Here is a 19070-nt window from a genome sequence, read left to right as displayed (position 1 = left end):
ACTTCATTTTTTTTAATGCCCGTTAAATTATAATTTTAACCATCTTTTACTTGGATAAAGTTGGCATTAAAAAAAAATACAATATCTTGTCCCTTTATTTTTAGGAATAAATTATTTTACTATCTCTCTTTTTTTTTTTTGTCTATTTTTATCTATAAATTTTCGACAACATTAGTTTATAAACTTAATAGGAGAAAAAATGATAAAGATATTTGAGATTTTGACTTAATAGTGTTAGAGAGTGGTAGATAGAGTTAGAAAAAAAAGTAAGTAGAATAACATATTCTTATTTATTGAGTTACATTTATTAATTTCCAATAAAAATTATAATCATTAAATTGACGAAAATCAATAATTAAAATTTGATAATAAAAGATAGTAAAAAAAAAAAAAAGGTGAGTATAAGCTATCTGTATAATAAATAAATAAAGTTATCTATAAGATATGTAATAGAAGCAGAACCATAAATTTTTTTAAAAAAATATTTTTTATAAAATACCATTACCAACAATCCTGGCCCTAATTTGTCACGCAAGGCGGGAAAGAAGATACTACTTGAGCAGAGCAGAACTGGCATTGTTCCTCTTCTTCTTTTCTCTGATTCTGTCACTTTCCTCGTGGTTATGGAGAGGATTCACGTCACTGTACGTGCAAGGCCTCTCTCCTCCGAAGATGCCAAGACTAGTCCCTGGAGGATCTCCGGCAACTCCATTTCCGTTCCCAACCACTCCTTCAAATTTGAATTTGGTACTCTTCACTTTTTCTTCATTTTTCATTTTCTTCTTAATTTCCTCTTTTAAGTTCAATTTACGCTCCCGCAGATCAAATATTCAGCGAGAATTCCAAGACCGAGGAAGTCTATCAAGCTCGAACAAAAGATATAGTCGCTGCAGCAGTTCGTGGATTCAATGGTTTGCATAGCTAATTGTTATCCTTTTTATTTTTATTTTTTTTACTTGGATTCAATTTATTAACTTTTATGTGAACTCAAGGTACTGTTTTTGCTTACGGCCAAACAAATAGTGGAAAGACTTACACAATGCGAGGCTCGAACGCGGAGCCAGGAGTCATTCCTCGCGCTGTGAATGATTTGTTTCAAATGATTCAACAAGTAACCACTTTATACATCCTACTGTTAATTTTGTAATTTATGAAACAATAAACTCTTAGATTGGTTTTTTCAAAGATCAGTGTGTTACCATATTAATCCTTGAAAGATTTTAGTCACAACATCTTTTGCTCAAAGATATAAAACAGTCACCAAATTTGTCTTTTTGTTGAACTTTATTTATTTTGCTGTGAAATTTCTCTTTGTTGACTCTCATATTATGTTTCATATTATTATTTTTTTGTTTTATTTTAGGATGTGGATCGAGAATTTCTTCTTAGAATGTCATATATGGAGATTTATAATGAAGAGATAAATGACTTATTGGCTCCTGAGCATCGAAAACTGCAGATTCATGAAAATCTAGAGGTTATTTTTTTAATAGTTTTTTTTTGGTATGTTAAGTTTGCTCGTATCTGGTATTATATTTGTATTTCTGATACTTTATATCATTTTTCTTTGAAATCACAGCGGGGAATATTTGTCGCGGGGCTGCGAGAAGAAATTGTTGCCTCTCCTGAGCAAGTCCTTGATCTCATGGAGTATGGAGAATGTAATTTATTTTTTTGCATTTTTTTTCATGCTTTACTTTTTAACTACTTTGTCAATTTTGCGAGGCTTAAATTTCCATTCATGTATGTTTTGGAGGGCATAATGAAGATTGAAATGATAATGAGCCTCAATTTCAATTTGAATTCTCCACTTTCTTCATTTGCAATTTTCTGGTTACCAATGCAATTTATTTATGTTCATGAAGTATCTTTTGGTCTATTACTTTACCTCCCTCTTCCGAACGTACTCACCTGCATATCTTTCACTTTATATCCAACTTACTGTTTGATATATATTGTGCTACTCTTATTAGCCAACTAATTTTTTTTTCCTTATGTTTGCATTTGTATCAGCTCATAGACATATTGGAGAGACAAATATGAATTTGTACAGTAGTAGGTCCCATACTATTTTCCGTATGGTAATAGTATTCTCTACGACTTTACCTTTTTGTTTTTAGAAAAATGCTTATGTTTGTCTCTCCAGTCATTAATACCTTGGGTTTTGTAGATAATTGAGAGTAGGGATAGAAGTGAAGATGAAGACAATGATAGCTCTTGTGATGCTGTCCGTGTATCAGTGTTGGTATGTCACTATTTCAACAATATCTTATTGGAAAAGGTTTTACTTTTTGGGTGTGGGCATTCCCACACATGTATCTTCCTCTCTCCTTTGTCGAAATGAATACTTTTGTGTAAATTTTTCATATTTTTAATCGTTATCTTCTTATTTCTAGAATTTAGTGGATCTTGCTGGTTCAGAGCGTGCTGCAAAAACTGGGGCAGAAGGTGTCCGACTCAAAGAAGGTTCTCATATAAACAAAAGCTTAATGACTTTGGGAACTGTGATTAAAAAATTGAGCGAAGGTGCTGAGAGCCAGGGGTATGTTTGAATGATTTTATTTAGCTTTTCATTTTTCAATAAACAAAAAAGGAAATCTAATATTTTTTGCAGGGGTCATGTTCCTTATCGAGATAGCAAGCTTACACGAATTTTGCAACCTGCACTAGGGGGAAATGCTAAAACAGCTATAATATGTAACATAACACTTGCTCAGGTAAGATCTCCCTGCAATGTGTTTTATGCTTCATTCACTCTATTGGATCAGATATCCATGAGTTTAACACTCTGTCGATTTGCGAATTATCTGCTTTTTAGATTACTTAATATAATGTGCTAGTTTACGTCTTGTTTATCTACCATGAGGTTTTATATCATTGCAATAACTAATGAATGTATATTTATGTCTGTTCTCTTCTGGTGACATGACTTGAGGTAGTCCTCAAATTTCCTTTGCTTTTCCCCCTCCCAAACAACTTGCCATTTGGAAGGTCTCTGTAAAGGAGTTTGCTATGTTCAAAGAATATATGGTCTCGTTAACCTTGAATTGAAAATATTGTTATTTCCAAACATTTTCAGTTGTGAAGTTTTCCTTATTATGCACATTTCAGTTGAAAAAGGTAGATGGCTTCACTGGCTTGGAGATATGTCATTGCCAGTTGTTTTGTATATCAATTAATATCCATCTAACATTGAATTTTCCTAACTACCTGTTGAGATATATATAAAACCATTAATATAGCCTCACCCAACAGCTTAAGATTTTGGGTTGAATTGGTTCTTTATACTACCGTTAGTCACACAAGATCAATTTGTTTTCTAATGTACAGCCTACTTATATTATATTTTATTTTTTTATGAAGGAATCTCAAAAGTTTCCTAGGTATGTTCTTTTCATCTAGTTATTTCAGCTCATTTGTTATGTGGCAGATACATACAGATGAAACTAAAAGTACTCTCCAGTTTGCAAGCAGAGCATTGCGTGTCACAAATTCTGCTCACGTGAATGAGGTTTCTTATCATCCATTTCCCATATTTGGAATGTGCTTTTACTTTGATTTTGTTCTTGGTTTTTTTGTATCTTATGCCATTTCAATGTAGTTTTCTGCTTGTAGGATGTCTTATTCTTCATGTTCTTTCTCTTCTCTCTTATAAACTTGTTCTTTTAAAAAAAAAAATTTGTTTTCATTGCATCATCTCTTGCAGGAAGGTTCAATTATTGATACCAAGTGGTTTGTAGTAGTTACTTTTGTTTTCCCATTCTGCTTTTGCCTTGTGTTGTATGATTTGGTTCTGCTTTCCATTGAAGTGTGTCCTTTATTTCAGTGTAATTTTTTCCACTTTGTTTTTCCAGATTTTGACAGATGCTGCTTTGTTAAAGCGCCAAATGAAAGAGATTGAAGAGCTTCGTGCCAAATTGATGGTGATCTTTGTTTGGTAGAAAATGAACAGAAATTCTGTTTTCTAAAGTGTTGCCATATTTATATTTCGTATTTTGTTCAGGGTTCTCATTCAGAGCATTTGGAAGAGGAGATTCTGAACCTTCGAAATAAATTATTAAAGGTGTATGATTTTTCCTTGTTGGTTAATTATTATAAAAAGGCTTGTGTATTCTGTTTGTTACAATGCTTTTCTTGCCAGATTGAACTGGAAAGGGAGCGCATTGCTTTGCAGTTAGAGGAGGAAAAGAAAACCCAAGCTGAATGGGAGAAGAGAGTAAAGGAGCAAGCCAAGAAAATTGAAAATTTGAGTTCAATGGTTTTATTTTCAAATAGGGATGAGAGTCGTGAACATATTAAAAAGGTATTATTAATGCATGTACATATCAAGCATACTTTTTTGAGTGGCATGCATGTTTTTGTTTTTCTTCTTTTTCTTTAAATTTCTTCCCAGGTCATTAAAGCTAACCTTGCTGTGTTTGGGATACATCCTACAAATAAAATATATAAAATGCTGTACTACAAAGTGGTTTTTGTTGCTCACTGGTTTTAAATTGTATGCTTAAGGAATAAGAGTTTGTTTTGCTTTCATTGGAGATGAATATCCAGTTTTTCCAAAATTGATAGCCAGGGATCAGCATCCTGCGAATTACTTATCAGAAGCTTTTAGTGCTACTTGCCTTTATATAGGCATGACCTTCTTGACATATATATAGCTATAAATTGTAATTCAAGCATCTTGTGAATGTTACATTAATGGAACATGGAGATGCAGATTCTCAGAAATAGCAGAAAGTATTTGATTGGTTTCTCAAATAGGATCTGTTTTAATGGTTTGATTAATTCTTGTATTTATTTAGTTTCCTTATTTCCGTTTACTATACTGTATGTATTGTATTGTATTGCAACCACTCCCTAGGGGTGTAAATGAACTGGGCTGAGTTTTGACTTAAATAGGTCAGGCTTATGTAAAATACTTTAGGTCTGACCTGGTTTGTTAGCCTTGTGTAGGCTCGAATTATAAGTATGGCCTGACCTATATTTAAAAAACAAAAGCCTTGGCCTAGGCCTGTTAGCCTGCTTAAGCCTATTAGACATTCAATAATTAAAAAAAAAAAAATTAAAAAAAAATATTTTATTATTTTAATGATTTTAAATAATAAAATATTTTTTTTTAATTAAAATAAATATATGATATAGATCGGTCTGTAGGCTTATAGGCCGGCTTGTAAAAGAAAGCTAATGGCCTGTTTTCTAAATAGGTTTTTTTTAAAATCTGAGCCTGTTCTATTTGACTATATATTATAGGTCAAGCCTGCTTGATGTAGGCTGGGCTGGGCTGCAGTCCCCTGTTAGGCCACCTGACCCATTTACACCCCCTATGGCACTCCCTATTGGGAAGATTAAGTCAATACACAAATATTTACACTAATGATATATATATGCGCCAGATTAAGGGTGAGTGTTGGAAATAACATATTGTTGGAATTAGTTTCATTGGAAACCATGAGCTCTAGGAAATATCTCTTCCTATTTATTGTTCTTGTAAATAAAGATTGTAATGAATTTTCTCTTGTATATGTAATCACAGCAGGCTGAGTGCAAATCACTCAAGCAAATTTGTACAAATCTCTAAGTTCTTCAATCTTTTTCCAGTGACACCTTGCATCAAGAACTGGTTTTCCTAACTTTAACCCTGATTTTTTCAGTTCTCTTCATGCGATTACTGCCCACATAAGCATATTTATTTACTTTTTCTTTTGGCTGCATTAACTCCTTGCAACTAATATGCTTTCTTCTGGTCTTTCTTTCTTGCATCTTCCATCTATCTCACCACCATTGGTTGATTGAGTTTTCATGAATGCTCTACAGGAGAAGAGGCGGGATACATGGTGTCTAGGAAATCTTTCACAGGAGCATCTACGAGATGTAACATGCTACCTTATTGCTAATAGTTGACTATTAGTTCTTATGGGTCTTGTCCTTTATGAATTATGAATTGGTGTCTATGTGTATGGTGCCATTTAAATTATTTGTATTGTTGTAATCACATCATTTATCCTTTATTGAGGTAAATTACATGAACTTTTACTGTAGCGAGAGATACAATTGCAGAACTACTAAGAAACATTTCCTTGTTTATAAAAGTTTTTCATAGGCAACCAGGTTTATTATTGGCTTGACTGTGGTCAAATCCATGTTTGGATGATCTGTGCGTAACTAAATATTTCCTAGATTTGCATATCTCTATTCCTGTGAGGTTGTGACTGAATGAGTCCAGTTACGTTCATATTTAGCATGCTGTTTTTATTGTGTAACTTCAGTCCAGCAAGACACGGTTCTGCCAATGATTCATTCTCTCAATCTTCTTGACTGATGCCTAGAGTGACCTCATTGAAAGCACAAGATAATGTCAGAAGTAATTTATTAGAAAGAAGACCAAATGACTCAAAGTTAGCAAAAGGAATGTGCTATATAAAGATGGTATTAGTGTTTTGTAAGAAGCTGCGGCTTGTCATTCAAAAGAGCAGTATTATCTGATCTGATTTTTGTATCTGGATGTAGAGAGCAATCTGGTAACTCAGGATATACCTGGGAAAAAGAGTGGGAGTAGGACATTGAACTGCTTCATTTTCTGTGTATGGCTTTGATGTGGTTATGTGACATTTAGGTTTTCATTGTATTTAATTCCTTGTTCTCTCTTTAAAGAATTTACTATTAAGTATTTTTCAATTCTTGACTTTCTTATGAAGGTATAGATAACTTTCAGATGTAAGTTGCTAGAAAATATTCATAAGTTAGAAATCAATATTATATATAATACTACTGTTATCCTTGCATATTATGACATTTATTTTAGACGATTGTTGTTAACTTGTTTGTGTCTTGTTTTTGTAATCACAATTCATTTGTTTTTTGGTGCACCATAGGTATACTCTAGCATCCGGCCAAATGCTTCTACTGTAAAACCTGTAAGACCTAAGCAAGACATGGGACCACTTATTCCTTTTGAGGAACTTGTAAATGAAGATGTTTATGAGGACGAGTCCTTTAAGGAAGATGATAATAAAGGTGATGCTAATGAGAATTGCAGTCTACCAAACCCTTGTGCTCTATTGCATGTAACGAATAGGAAAAAGGCTCCATCGCTGAAGAAAAGCTTATCCATGGTTTGTCATATCATATGGGTTATTAATATTTTCCTCTCTTCAATGCTCCGTAGTTTGTATTCTAATATCTTGGCAGTATAGCAGGAGGACAACAAATTTCTAGAATTACAGGCAGAATATGAGAATTTGCTTCTAAAATTTGAAACTCAGGTTTTTTTTTTAATTCTTGATTCACTTCCTGCCATTCAGAAGCAGCTAGACTCTAAACATGCCCATGTTTTTCTTATTGCAGAGAACTATGAGTGAGATACATATTGAATCATTGAAAAAACAGCTAGCTGAGGCAAATTCTCTTGATTCCACAGAATCTATTGATTGTTTAAATTATGCCAGTAGTGTTAATTTCAACGGGGCTAAAGATATGAGCTTTAGAGAGTCGGAGACTATTCTTGTTATCAAGAAGCTTCAAGAGCAGGTTTTGTTTCCTTTTTCATGTTTCTTTTCACTGTTATTTCTTTAGTTCCTAAAGCTTATTTGATTACAATTTTTAATAACCAATTCCTACTTTGTGCTGCATTAAAATGTATTTATATATTTTTTGACTTTTATCTGTGTCCTGCTTATATTTTTTGTCCCTTCACGTTGAAGATTAAGGTTTTGGAAATGGAAAAGTTATCAAGCCAACAAAACCTGGATAATGTTGTTGATCTGGCAACAGAGCAGAACATATGTGTCAGGGAGAAATATGAAGAGGTAATCATTGTTTAAGTCAACAATGTTTCTTTTACTATGCCTTCTAATCTGATTAAAAGATGCTGATTATTAGATTATTGGTTACTCATCAACTATCCTAAAGCTTGCAGTGGTTGAATTGTTTGAGTGAGGAACTTATATTTTATTTTTCATTGCAATGGACCTAATATGAACAAGATTCTAAGGGTGTGTTTGGTACAAGAGAAATTTTTTGGTATCCGGGAATCACGATTACTGGGAATACAATAGAAATTGAATTTACCCGGAATGTTACGAAAAAGGTGTTTGGTTCGCCAAAATATTACCAGGAATATTGGGTAAAGATTACTGATTCCATGTTTGGTTTAGAACGAAATATGACTTGGAATATGAGGTTATTTTACAAAAATAACCCCAGACTATTTTTACTTTTGTAATTGATAAATTGGGTTTAGGTTTTGATGTGTGTTGGGGTATTTTTGTCTCAAAAATTGTTGTTGTGCTTTCCCTTTACTTGGAATTCTGAATTACCATATTGTTTTTGGTAATCTGAATAGTGACTTTTCTTTGTAAATCAAATTACTAATAATTAAGGATACCCGGGAACTGAATTTTATTTACTTCTACCAAACATGGCAATTTACGTTTACCAAAGAAGGTTTACCAGTAATCTTTCAAATAACCTTGTACCAACACACCCTAAATGAAGTCCATCGGGAATTCCAGATATACAAGTTGTCTGATCTACGCCTTGATCTCCAATCAAGCGGGTCTACCCCTGAACTCCAGTCAAGCATAGAGAAAAGCTTTCTTTTTATTTTTTCCTTGATATGTCACTTCTAAGATATCAAGTTTAAATTCAGTAGCTACAGCAACCTCAGCAGTTTATGTCGTCCGAACTCCCCCACTGTAGAGTTGAACCTTGCCATCCTAAAGAATGTTTGTATGCCCTTTCTATCCTCATATACAAGTCGAAATAACTACATTACATATGCTAATGTATGAAAAGTAAAACAAAGAAAAAAAAAGGAGAGAATAATAAAAATTACTTGCCTCTTTATCAGTTGACATTAAGTTTTTTTTTTTTCCTTTTTTTTGCGACAAAATATGGTAGTAAAGATAGGTTACTATATGATGTCAAGGCGCTGTATAACAGTTCTGTGTAATAATTCATACACACAATTTGAAATTTTCACTACCGCAGATAATACATAGTTGCATCCATTTCAGTGTTATGCATAATGTTTTAATTAATTATTGGAAAGAAGATTCATAATTGTATGTCTAAATTTGTTATCCATTATAAAGAACCAATTCAACCCAAAAGCTTAAACTGTTAAGTGAAGGCCCATCAATAGTTTATATACTTTTCTAACACGCCTCCTCACACGAGAGCCCATTGGGCATAAAGGGTAGATAATGCACAAGCCCACCTATCTATGCTAAGAAATTCCACAAGAGAAAGTGGGGGGTGGTAAGGATCGAACCTTGGACACAAGGCTCTGATACTATGTAAAGAACCAATTCAACCCAAAAGCTTAAGTTGTTAAGTGAAGGCTGGTTTATATACTTCTGTAACATTCATATCTAAACTCTATTTTTGCTGATGCAGCAGGTATATATAGATCTGGTTGGAGAAATATAAAACTGTGTTCTCTATTTCCAGTTAACATTTCTAATTCCTGTATTTTGTTTCATTTGCTTAGCTCTATGAAGAGCTTATAAATGCACAGGAAGCAGCTCGAGCGGCTAATGAACAACTTAGTTCCAGAGAAACTGTGAGTATCATTAATGTATGCATTTGATGCTTTTATGAACATTTAGATTCTTGTTTACTTATAATGTCTTCATGATTATGTATAAGTTTAAAGTTTTATATGACAATGATACATATTATATCCTATCCTATAAAATTCATTCTTGAAGCTTTATGTAGGATGAAAATTTTGACTTTGTGGTCAATGTTTCCATGGGAGTTCAAGAAATGATGTCAGAAGTACAAAACTCTAAAGAAGCTGTTCAAAGTATTATTTTGATGGTGGATGATGCTAATAAAAGTTTCTCGGCTCTCTGTGATGTGTTCCTTGTAAGTACTATTGAGGCACTATAGGATAAATATTTATAATAAAATGAAATTGCAGTGCTTATTTCATATAACGTCTTCAACTGCTATCTCTAATTTTTTTTTTTTAACAGTGGAAACTTGGAATTCTGTATCTTTTGTGCTTGTATATTAATGTACAAATATTTACAATTTATTGAGTAATGTTGTTACAAAAAGCCAAGACTTATTGGTACAAAAATTCAAAGGTGGCTCAACCACCTTTGAATAAGTACACAAATTCACATTTGAATAACTACACAATTATTAGTTTTATATTTACAATATGTATTTACAACACTCACCCTTAAGCTTGTGAATGAATATTTTATCATTTCAAGCTTGCAAATGAGGTTGTGAAATCTCTTGGTGGGAGGCCCTTTAGTCAACAAATCAACTAATAGAGTAGTAGTCGTTTCACATAACAACTTCATAAACTCTTCATATTTCATCAAGGTCATCTAGTATAATTTTCGTGTAGTAGTCGTTTCTCAACCAGATCTTCTCTTGTTATAACGATGTCACCTACATAGAGAAGAAGAATATTGAGTTTTTCCTTCGGTGAATGTTTAATGAAGAGAGTGTGATCTCCCTGACTTTTCTTGTATCCTAACTCCTAAGGACACCATAACATTTGTAAACCTTAACTTGTGTGTTGATTGTTTCAACTTGTATAGTGCCTTTTTCAACGTACATATTTTAGTTTCTCCATTTTTGGAATCAAATCTTGGTGGGATTTCCATATAAAACTCAATTCGTCGTAAAGGAAACATTTTTTACACCAAATTAGTTCAATTCCCAATCAAAGTGAGAAACAAGAGATAATAGGACTTAGTGTTCAATTTTGTCACTGGAGCTAGGGGTGTCAATATAGGTTTTGACACGCGGGTCGACCCGCGACACGACACGAAAATTCGTGTTTGGGTTGACCCGCAAAAAAATTCGTGTCGTGTTCGTGTTGATGTATTCGTGTTCGTGTCGACCCGTATTTTTTTTAAATTATTATATTTTTAATTTATTATTATTATTTTTTAAATTTTTTTAATTTCGATCCATTTTTTTTAAATTTTTTTGTCAATTACTGTTTTGACTTTTATTTTTCGTGTTATTTGTGTCGTGTCAACCCGCAAAAAATTCGCGTCGTGTCAGTGTTGAAGATTTTGACACGAATAAAAATTCGTGTCGTGTTAATGTTGATGTATTCGTGTTGTGTCGAATTCGTGTCGTGTCAACCCGTTTTGACACCCCTAACTGGAGCAAATATTTACCAATAATCAATGTCATATGTTTAAGTATAGCCCTTTGCAATTAACCTTGCCTTGCACATTTAAAGTGTACTATCAGACAAATACTTTAAAATATAGATCCATCATTGCTCCACTACTCTCTTTCTCTTTGGTCTCTTAACAACTGCCTATGTTTTATTCTTTTCCAAGTACTCGTCTCTTTATGCATGGCTTAAACCCATTTCTTATCTTTTAATGCTCCTTGAACTGATGTTGGAATTCCGCTAGAATCAACGGCTAAAATAAAATGCTTGCGCTCGCTTATCTTCCAACAGAGACTTTCATTGTAGGAGCTTTATGAAAACTCTCCCCCCCCCCCCCTCCCAAAAAAAAAAGAAAAAGAAAAGAAAAAGTAAAAAAAAAAAAAAAATTCACCTTGTCCTCGAGGAGGTGAAATGAGGGAAAATGTTGTTGAATTGAAGAAGCAACCTATCAAGTGTTCTCAATAGATGGTAAATTTTTCCATTATAGTAAGACTTCCAGCTATCCAGAAGTGGTTCCGCATCGGTCTAAAATGTCCTTTTGTTCCACCCAAAGTTCTAACTCATCACTCAACATAGGTGGCAATAGTTGGCGGTTATTAATTTTAGAATGAGCTTTATAAGAAAAGAAACATGAAAAATTGGGTGCAAAAACTCTTGAAAATTTCAGTCTAAAAATTGCTTAGAAAGATTCTCTATCAAACACGATTGAAAGGGGGGAACCATGTAACTTGACTATGTTTTGAATGAATAATTGAGCCACCTCCTTTGCAGAAGTTAACCTATGGTTTGCATTTTTCATACTATTATATTGCAAAGATATTAATATTTTCCCTAATGGGCTTGTCGATAAACTGCCAAAACTGTAGTGGACTTGTCAAAAGGAGAGAGAGAGAGAGGAGTGGATTCAGAGAGAGAGAGAGAGGAGTGGATTCAGAGAGGTAGTGAGCACAATGTGGTTCACAATGGCAACATATCAAAATAATAAACAGAGATCAAAGTCAGTTTTGCCCGCTTAAATTGGCATGCAACACTTCAGATAGAGGCAAAGATGGAATTTTCCCTCCTTCACTGTAGTAGCGAATTTGGGTCTTGATTGCAACCGCTACTCCAAATCATTGCGGTGCATAGTGTTTGTCACAGAGGGGCGTTGCATAGTGTTTGTCACGGAGGGGGGCTGTTGTGCACCGCTACGGTGCAATAGTGGCACAATCACGCACTACTAATAACATTGGTTTGTTCGGGCATTGGCTGCTGTGAGATCAATTTGGGGTTTCTCCTCCTCTAATGCACCAACTTGGGTGTACCAACCCTAGGTTGATTGATAATATATGTTTTTGGTGAGGTACTGGGTAGAGTTCCTAATGGGCTTAGACAGTGGGCCCATTAGGAATCACTTAGAGGAGAGAGAAATTGTCTAACAAATTGGTGGAGGTGGGATATATAATGGGTAGGAATGTGGGGTGTTGGCATATGGAAAATTTATTGTAAACAGTGGGAAAGGGAATTGGGAGCAGTCCTCTGGGTAATGTTTTCTTACATTTCTGTAAGGCTATTTACAACCAATCTTATTTCCTTTTTTTTGGGTCCCATCAGCTTCTAACTACTCATAATGAAGAGTTGGCACATAATATACGATTGACTTAGTATTTGACTCAGGCATAGGAAAGTAGGAATCAAACTCAAATAAGAGTCGGACAAAACTCTAGAAATGCTCTCCCCCCTAAAGGTGAGGGCAAGAGAAGGATACATTTTCACGAAAGGTAACATCCACGGAAACATAGAAACAATGACACTGAGGATGATAACATTTGTAACCCTATTTGTCAGGGGTTTAACCCAAGAAAACACACTTAACAGATCGAGAATCAAGTTAGTTGTGTTGTTGTTTATGAACATGAACAAAGGCAACACAATCAAACACTGGAGATGAAAGACTTTGCATAATAGGAATAGATGGAGAAAAGACGTCATGAGGTGTACAAGACTTACATTGCCAAAGATACGAGGTTATTGATTGATCAAATATGTTGTAGTTAAAATGACAATAACTAGGAATAGATGTCTGGAATAGTAATGCTCCGGTCACTTCCAGCATGTGACAATTTTTCCATTCAACAACCCCGTCATTTTGAGGGGTGTCAACACATGTGAACTCATGAATTAGGCCATTGACCTCGACAAATTGTGAGAGTTGGTTGACGTACTCTATCATTTTCACAATGCAATCTTTTTATGTTTTTTGCAAAATGTATCTCAACCATGTGATGGAATTGGATAAACAACTTTGGCATTTCAGACTTGGCTTTCATAAAAAATTCAGGTTACATGAGTGCAATCATCAATAAAAGACAAATTATTTAGCCCCACAGACTTAGCCATTTTTGCAGGAACGAAACATTAGAATGAGTAAAATTGAATAGTTCAACTCTTTTTATTGAGTTTGAAGTAAAAGATACATGATGGTGTTTTGTGAATTCGCAAGCATCATTGTAAAATGACTCAACAGTTGCATACAAAAATAAAGATGGAAACATAGTTCGAAGAACACTAGGAGGATGCCCTATCTTCTTTTGATGCAACCAACTGGTAGAGGTAAGAGACTTAGGAGTGGACTTGTGCTGGGAAATCTGCAACTGCTTTCTAGTTACACCTTTGGAATTCTGTTGGACCCTTGAAATTGGTATATGACGTAGAATATTCTAGATTGTGATTTATCATTTATTGCTTTTTTGCTATCTGTTCCCTTATTTATTAGTGTCTCTTGTTATTGTAAATGAGTCTCTTAGTTTACTGTTTCTATTTATTGATGTAGCTCACTGTACTCAATATAAAAAGGACCCATTGAGTCTCTCAATGAATCAAAAAAATGTGTTATTCAGACAAAACACTTCTTTTCTTCATGGTATCAAGAGCTGGTTATATTCCAGTCTCTTCCCCATTCTGATTTGTTTTGAAAGTCTTCTTCCTATTCTTTTTTCGTTTTTTTGCCACTGCCCAAGCTTAATCCTTACCTAGACACCTCCAACCACGAAACCAAGGCCACCACTAGGATCAGAACAAAATTCCGAGCCAGCCCCCAGAAGACTCGTCGCCGGAAACCCCTCCACGCGCCGCCATCAACCTTCAGCCTCGTCGGCGTGTGTGCTCCACGCGCCGCCCTGCCGTCATTTTTTTTCGGCGAGTCATACCCCGTTCTGATCGTTTGCCTCCCTTCTTCATGTTTTGAGGGTCAAAATCATATTTGGAGGAACTTTTTTTCTGGGTACTTGTTGTTAGAAAGCCATGGACGCTGAAAATTTTGGAATTTCGTCTGGAACCCCACCCCTTCCCAACTCTTCGTCTTCTGGAGACAACCCAGCAATGCAGATCACCAATCATCGTTTAAACGGTAGGAACTATGTGCAATGGTGTCAATCTGTTAAGTTGTTTATCCAGGCTAAAGGGAAGATGGGGTATCTTGACAGAACAAAGGTAAAACCAGCAGAACGTGAACCTGGCTATGATGCTTGGGTGACTGAAAATGCTTTGGTCATGACATGACTGACTAATTCTATGGAACCAGATATCAGTCAAACTTATTTATTTCTTGATACGGCTCAAGAAATATGGGAAGCTGTTAAAGAATATTACTCTGACCTGGGCAATGCCTCTCAGGCTTTTGATCTCAACACCAAGGTGAAAGAATTACGCCAAGGAGGGATGACTGTTATTGAATACTTCCTTGCTCTAAAAACACTGTGGCAAGAGTTGGATCTTTATGATAAAGTAGACCTTCAAGGTTTAGAAGCTAATGCAAGATTCAAAAATTATATAGAGAAAAGGCGTCTCTATGATTTTCTTGCTGGCCTTAATTCTGATCTGGATGATTTTCGTGGAAGAATTTTGGGGCAAAACCCATTACCTTCCTTTGCTACTGCCTTTTCTGAGGTACGAAGGGAGGAGCTTTGCCGAAAGGTAATGTTGGGTGATAGGGACTCTAAGTCCTCTGATGGGTCTGCCCTTGTAGCAAAGAATACTGTTCGTCCTTCTGGGGACTCAAAACGTTCTGACCGTTGGTGTTCTCATTGCAATAAGGGTGGTCACACCCGTGAAAAATGTTAGTAAATTCATGGAAAACCACCAAACTGGAAACCAAAAGGACAGAACAAGAATCGTGCTAATCAAGTATCTTCCGAAGATAAGGGGGAGGGGTCTCATCTCCCTTCAAACCCTGATGGTGTTTTCCTCTCTAAGGCCCAGTATGAGCAATTTCAGAAATTGATGTCTCAACCTGCTGAGGCAACTAGTCATGTTGCTAAAAAAGGTATGGCATTCCATGTTGAACGTAGTAATTGTTGGATCCTTGATTCAGGGGCCTCTGATCACATGACAGGTAATGCAACCTTATTTTTCTCCTATACCCCTTACTATCACCTGTCACGAATAAGAACAGCTGATGGGAATTTCTCCACTATTGTGGGAAAGGCATCCATTAAACTTTCTGAGCATATTATTTTGAACTCAGTCCTTCATGTTCCCTCTCTTACTTGTAACCTTATCTCTATTAGCAAACTTACGCTGAGTTGCATTGTGTTGCTAAGTTCTCTGCAAATGCTTGTATCTTTCAGGAACAGGACTCAGGGATGATGATTGGCATTGCTAGAGAGGAAGAAGGGCTCTACTATTTTAAATAAGATCTTTGTGAAAGGAGGATTTTTTAGAACCACTTTCTGTGTTTATCAGATGACTGTAATGATGTTTTGTTATGGCATCGTAGGTTAGGACATCCAAATTTTGGTTATCTTCAGAAGTTATTCCCGAACTTATTTATCAATAAAAAGCCAAGTTCTTTTCTTGGTGATATTTGTCATCTTGCAAAGCATTCTCGTGTCACTTATTCTCCTAAGAAATATCATGAATCTTCTCCCTTTACATTGATTCATAGTGATATTTGGGGACTTGCTCGTGAAAAAAATGTCTCGGGTGCTCGTTGGTTTATTACTTTCATTGATGATCATTCTAGGGTATGTTGGGTATATCTCTTAAAAGATAAGTCTGATGCGGCATCCACTTTTAAAAACTTTCATGCTATGATTCAAACTCAATTCCAGACCTCTATCAAAATTCTGCGAACAAACAATGGTACTGAATATTTTAATTCTGTTCTTGGAGATTACCTAAACCAACATGGAATTATTCATCAAAGTTCTTGTCTTAACACCCCTCAACAAAATGGGGTAGCTGACAGGAAAAATAGACATCTAATTGAAGTTGCTCGAGCTCTCTTATTCACGATGCATGTCCCTAAAATATCTGTGGGGGGAAGCCGTCTTGACAGCCTCTTATCTCATTAATCGGATGCCTTCTCGGGTACTAAATTTTCATTCTCCTTTATCCTGTCCTACTAAATCTTTTCCCTCTTTCAGTGCTCTTTCTTCTCTTCCTCCCAGAATATTTGGCTGTGTGGTTTTTGTGCATATTCCTCCACATCACAGGTCCAAACTTGACCCTAAACCTATTAGATGTGTCTTCATAGGATATTCTCCTAATCAAAAAGGTTATAAGTGTTACTCACCTTCTCTCCGTAAGGTTTTTGTTTCCATGGATGTTACCTTTTATGAGACACAATCTTTTTTTTCCCCGACCTCTCTTCAGGGGGAGTCTATTGGTATTGGTATGGATGAAGATAAGCTCGGAAAACCAAATGATGCTGCTGTCTTACCTTGGCTTTTGGAAACAGGGAGAGTTATTGGGAAGAAAACAGGGGAACAACTATACCTGAGTCTAATGATCCTCCTTGTGATCCTCCTGGTAAATGGGGAAAATTTTACAGCAAGCGCAAAACACATCAAAATACTCTAGCCTGCCAGGATCCTGACTCGAGTCCTTGTTCCAGCAACCCACTTGAATGCAGTAGTACAACCAACATTGATATGCCTATTGCTCTTCGGAAAGGTACTAGATCTTGCACTGCTCATCCTATTTCTCATTATATCTCATATGAGAAGTTGTCTCTAGGTTTTCGTGCTTTCAACACTATGTTAGATAGTACCAGGATACCCAAAAATATCCAAGAAGCATTTGATGACCCAAAATGGAGGAATGCAGTATTAGAAGAAATGGATGCACTTATATAAAATGGAACATGGGAGTTTGTGACATTACCTAAAGGAAAGAAAATTGTTGGTTGTAAGTGGGTGTTCACAATGAAATTTAATGCAGACAATGGCATCAATAAGTATAAGGCCAGATTAGTTGCTAAAGGATTTACTCAGACTCATGGGATAGATTATCAGGAGACATTTGCTCCTGTTGCCAAGCTTAACACTATCCGCGTTCTGCTATCTCTTGCCGCCAACCTTGATTGACCATTGCAACAGTTAGATGTTAAGAATGCCTTCTTGAATGGTGATCTACATGAGGAAGTTTACATGGATCCCCCTCCTGGTTTTGAAAAAGGGGATGGTTTTGTGTGCAAGTTGCAGAAGTCTCTCTATGGACTTAAATAGTCTCCCAGAGAATGGTTTGGGAAATTTACTCAAGCTGTTAAGGGAAGAGGATTCACCCAAGCTTAGATTGATCACACTTTATTTTTTAAACACCGACAAAGGTAGAATTGCTATTCTGATCGTCTATGTTGATGACATAATTGTCACTGGAAATGATAGCGAGGAGATAACCTTTTTAAAAAAATGTTTAGCTGACCAGTTTGAACTAAAAGATGTTGGATCTCTCAAATATTTCCTTGGCATGGAAGTTGCTCGGAGTAAGAAAGGAATTTCTTTAACTCAGAAAAAATACATTCTAGACCTGTTGCAAGAAACAGGTATGCTTGGGTGCAAGTCGGCAGAGACTCCAATTGAAGCTAATATCAAGATGGGAGTTGAGGACGGGGAAGATGTTGATAGGGAGCAGTACCAGAGACTAGTGGAAAAATTAATCTATTTGTCTCACACTCGTCTTGATATTGCTTTTGTTGTGAGCATGGTTAGCTAATTTATGCATTCTCCTAAGGAAAAACACCTTAGTGTTGTTTATAGAATTCTCAAGTACCTCAAAAACACCCCTGGTCGAGGAATTCTCTCTAAAAAGGGGAACAAAAGGATGATTGAAATTTATACAGATGCAGACTGGGCTGGCTCTGCAATGGACCGAAGATCACTTCAGGATATTGTACTTATGTCTGAGGAAACCTTGTGACTTGGAGAAGTAAGAAACAAACTGTTGTTGAAAGAAGCAGTGCTGAAGCGGAATTTCGAGCTCTAGCCCATGGTATTTGTGAAGGAATTTGGTTAAGAAGGCTTCTGGAGGAGTTGAAGATCTCTTATTCCCTACCTATCAGATTATATTGTGATAATAAGGTTGCTGTCAGCATTGCTCAAAATCTTGTTCATCATGACAGAACAAAACATGTGGAAGTTGATCGTCACTTTATCAAAGAAAAATTAGAAGACGGTAGTGTATGCTTGTCATATATACCTACCAAGGAACAGACGGCAGATATTCTCACCAAAGGATTACTTAAGCCGACCTTTGAGGATTTGATCAGCAAGTTGGGAATGATCAATATATATCTCCCAACTTGAGGGGGAGTGTAGAATATTCTAGATTGTGATTTATCATTTATTGCTTTTTTGCTATCTGTTCCCTTATTTATTAGTGTCTCTTGTTATTGTAAATGAGTGTCTTAGTTTACTGTTTCTATTTATTGATGTAGCTCACTGTACTCAATATAAAAAGGACCTATTGGGTCTCTCAATGAATCAAGAAAATGTGTTATTCAGACAAAACACTTCTTCTTTTCTTCAAATGATCGTAGAAAAAAGAAGAAATAGAACAAGGCCCAAAGTGATAAGTCCATGGTGAATCAGGTATTGATGGCTGTTGAGAAGGAAAATGTGGAAAGTGAGTTTGTTATAAGGAGTTACACATGGAATGC

At 35.5% G+C, this 19070-nt stretch overlaps 1 protein-coding gene across 1 annotated transcript in view; it reads left to right on the top strand.

Annotated features, from left to right (window-relative positions):
• The first annotated feature begins 1024 nt into the window (after positions 1-1024).
• Positions 1025-19070, top strand: part of LOC133310853 (kinesin-like protein KIN-7O) — a 29789-nt gene continuing 11743 nt past the window's right edge. Inside the window, exons 1-18 of the mRNA XM_061511855.1 lie at positions 1025-1111; positions 1364-1477; positions 1580-1661; positions 2014-2081; positions 2171-2245; positions 2397-2542; positions 2615-2717; positions 3431-3511; positions 3855-3923; positions 4004-4063; positions 4142-4303; positions 5812-5868; positions 6870-7109; positions 7194-7259; positions 7342-7524; positions 7698-7802; positions 9488-9559; positions 9718-9867. Of these exons, the coding sequence (XP_061367839.1) occupies positions 1040-1111; positions 1364-1477; positions 1580-1661; positions 2014-2081; positions 2171-2245; positions 2397-2542; positions 2615-2717; positions 3431-3511; positions 3855-3923; positions 4004-4063; positions 4142-4303; positions 5812-5868; positions 6870-7109; positions 7194-7259; positions 7342-7524; positions 7698-7802; positions 9488-9559; positions 9718-9867 (1905 nt within the window). The 5' untranslated portion in view covers positions 1025-1039. The remainder of the gene's footprint in view (positions 1112-1363; positions 1478-1579; positions 1662-2013; positions 2082-2170; positions 2246-2396; positions 2543-2614; positions 2718-3430; positions 3512-3854; positions 3924-4003; positions 4064-4141; positions 4304-5811; positions 5869-6869; positions 7110-7193; positions 7260-7341; positions 7525-7697; positions 7803-9487; positions 9560-9717; positions 9868-19070) is intronic.

The sequence above is a fragment of the Gastrolobium bilobum genome, unplaced genomic scaffold (genome assembly GCF_033153095.1).
Source record: "Gastrolobium bilobum isolate Gb01-03AN ecotype WA unplaced genomic scaffold, APGP_CSIRO_Gbil_v1 utg1262, whole genome shotgun sequence".
Taxonomy (NCBI): domain Eukaryota; kingdom Viridiplantae; phylum Streptophyta; class Magnoliopsida; order Fabales; family Fabaceae; genus Gastrolobium; species Gastrolobium bilobum.
This window is presented reverse-complemented; position numbering and strand designations above follow the sequence as displayed.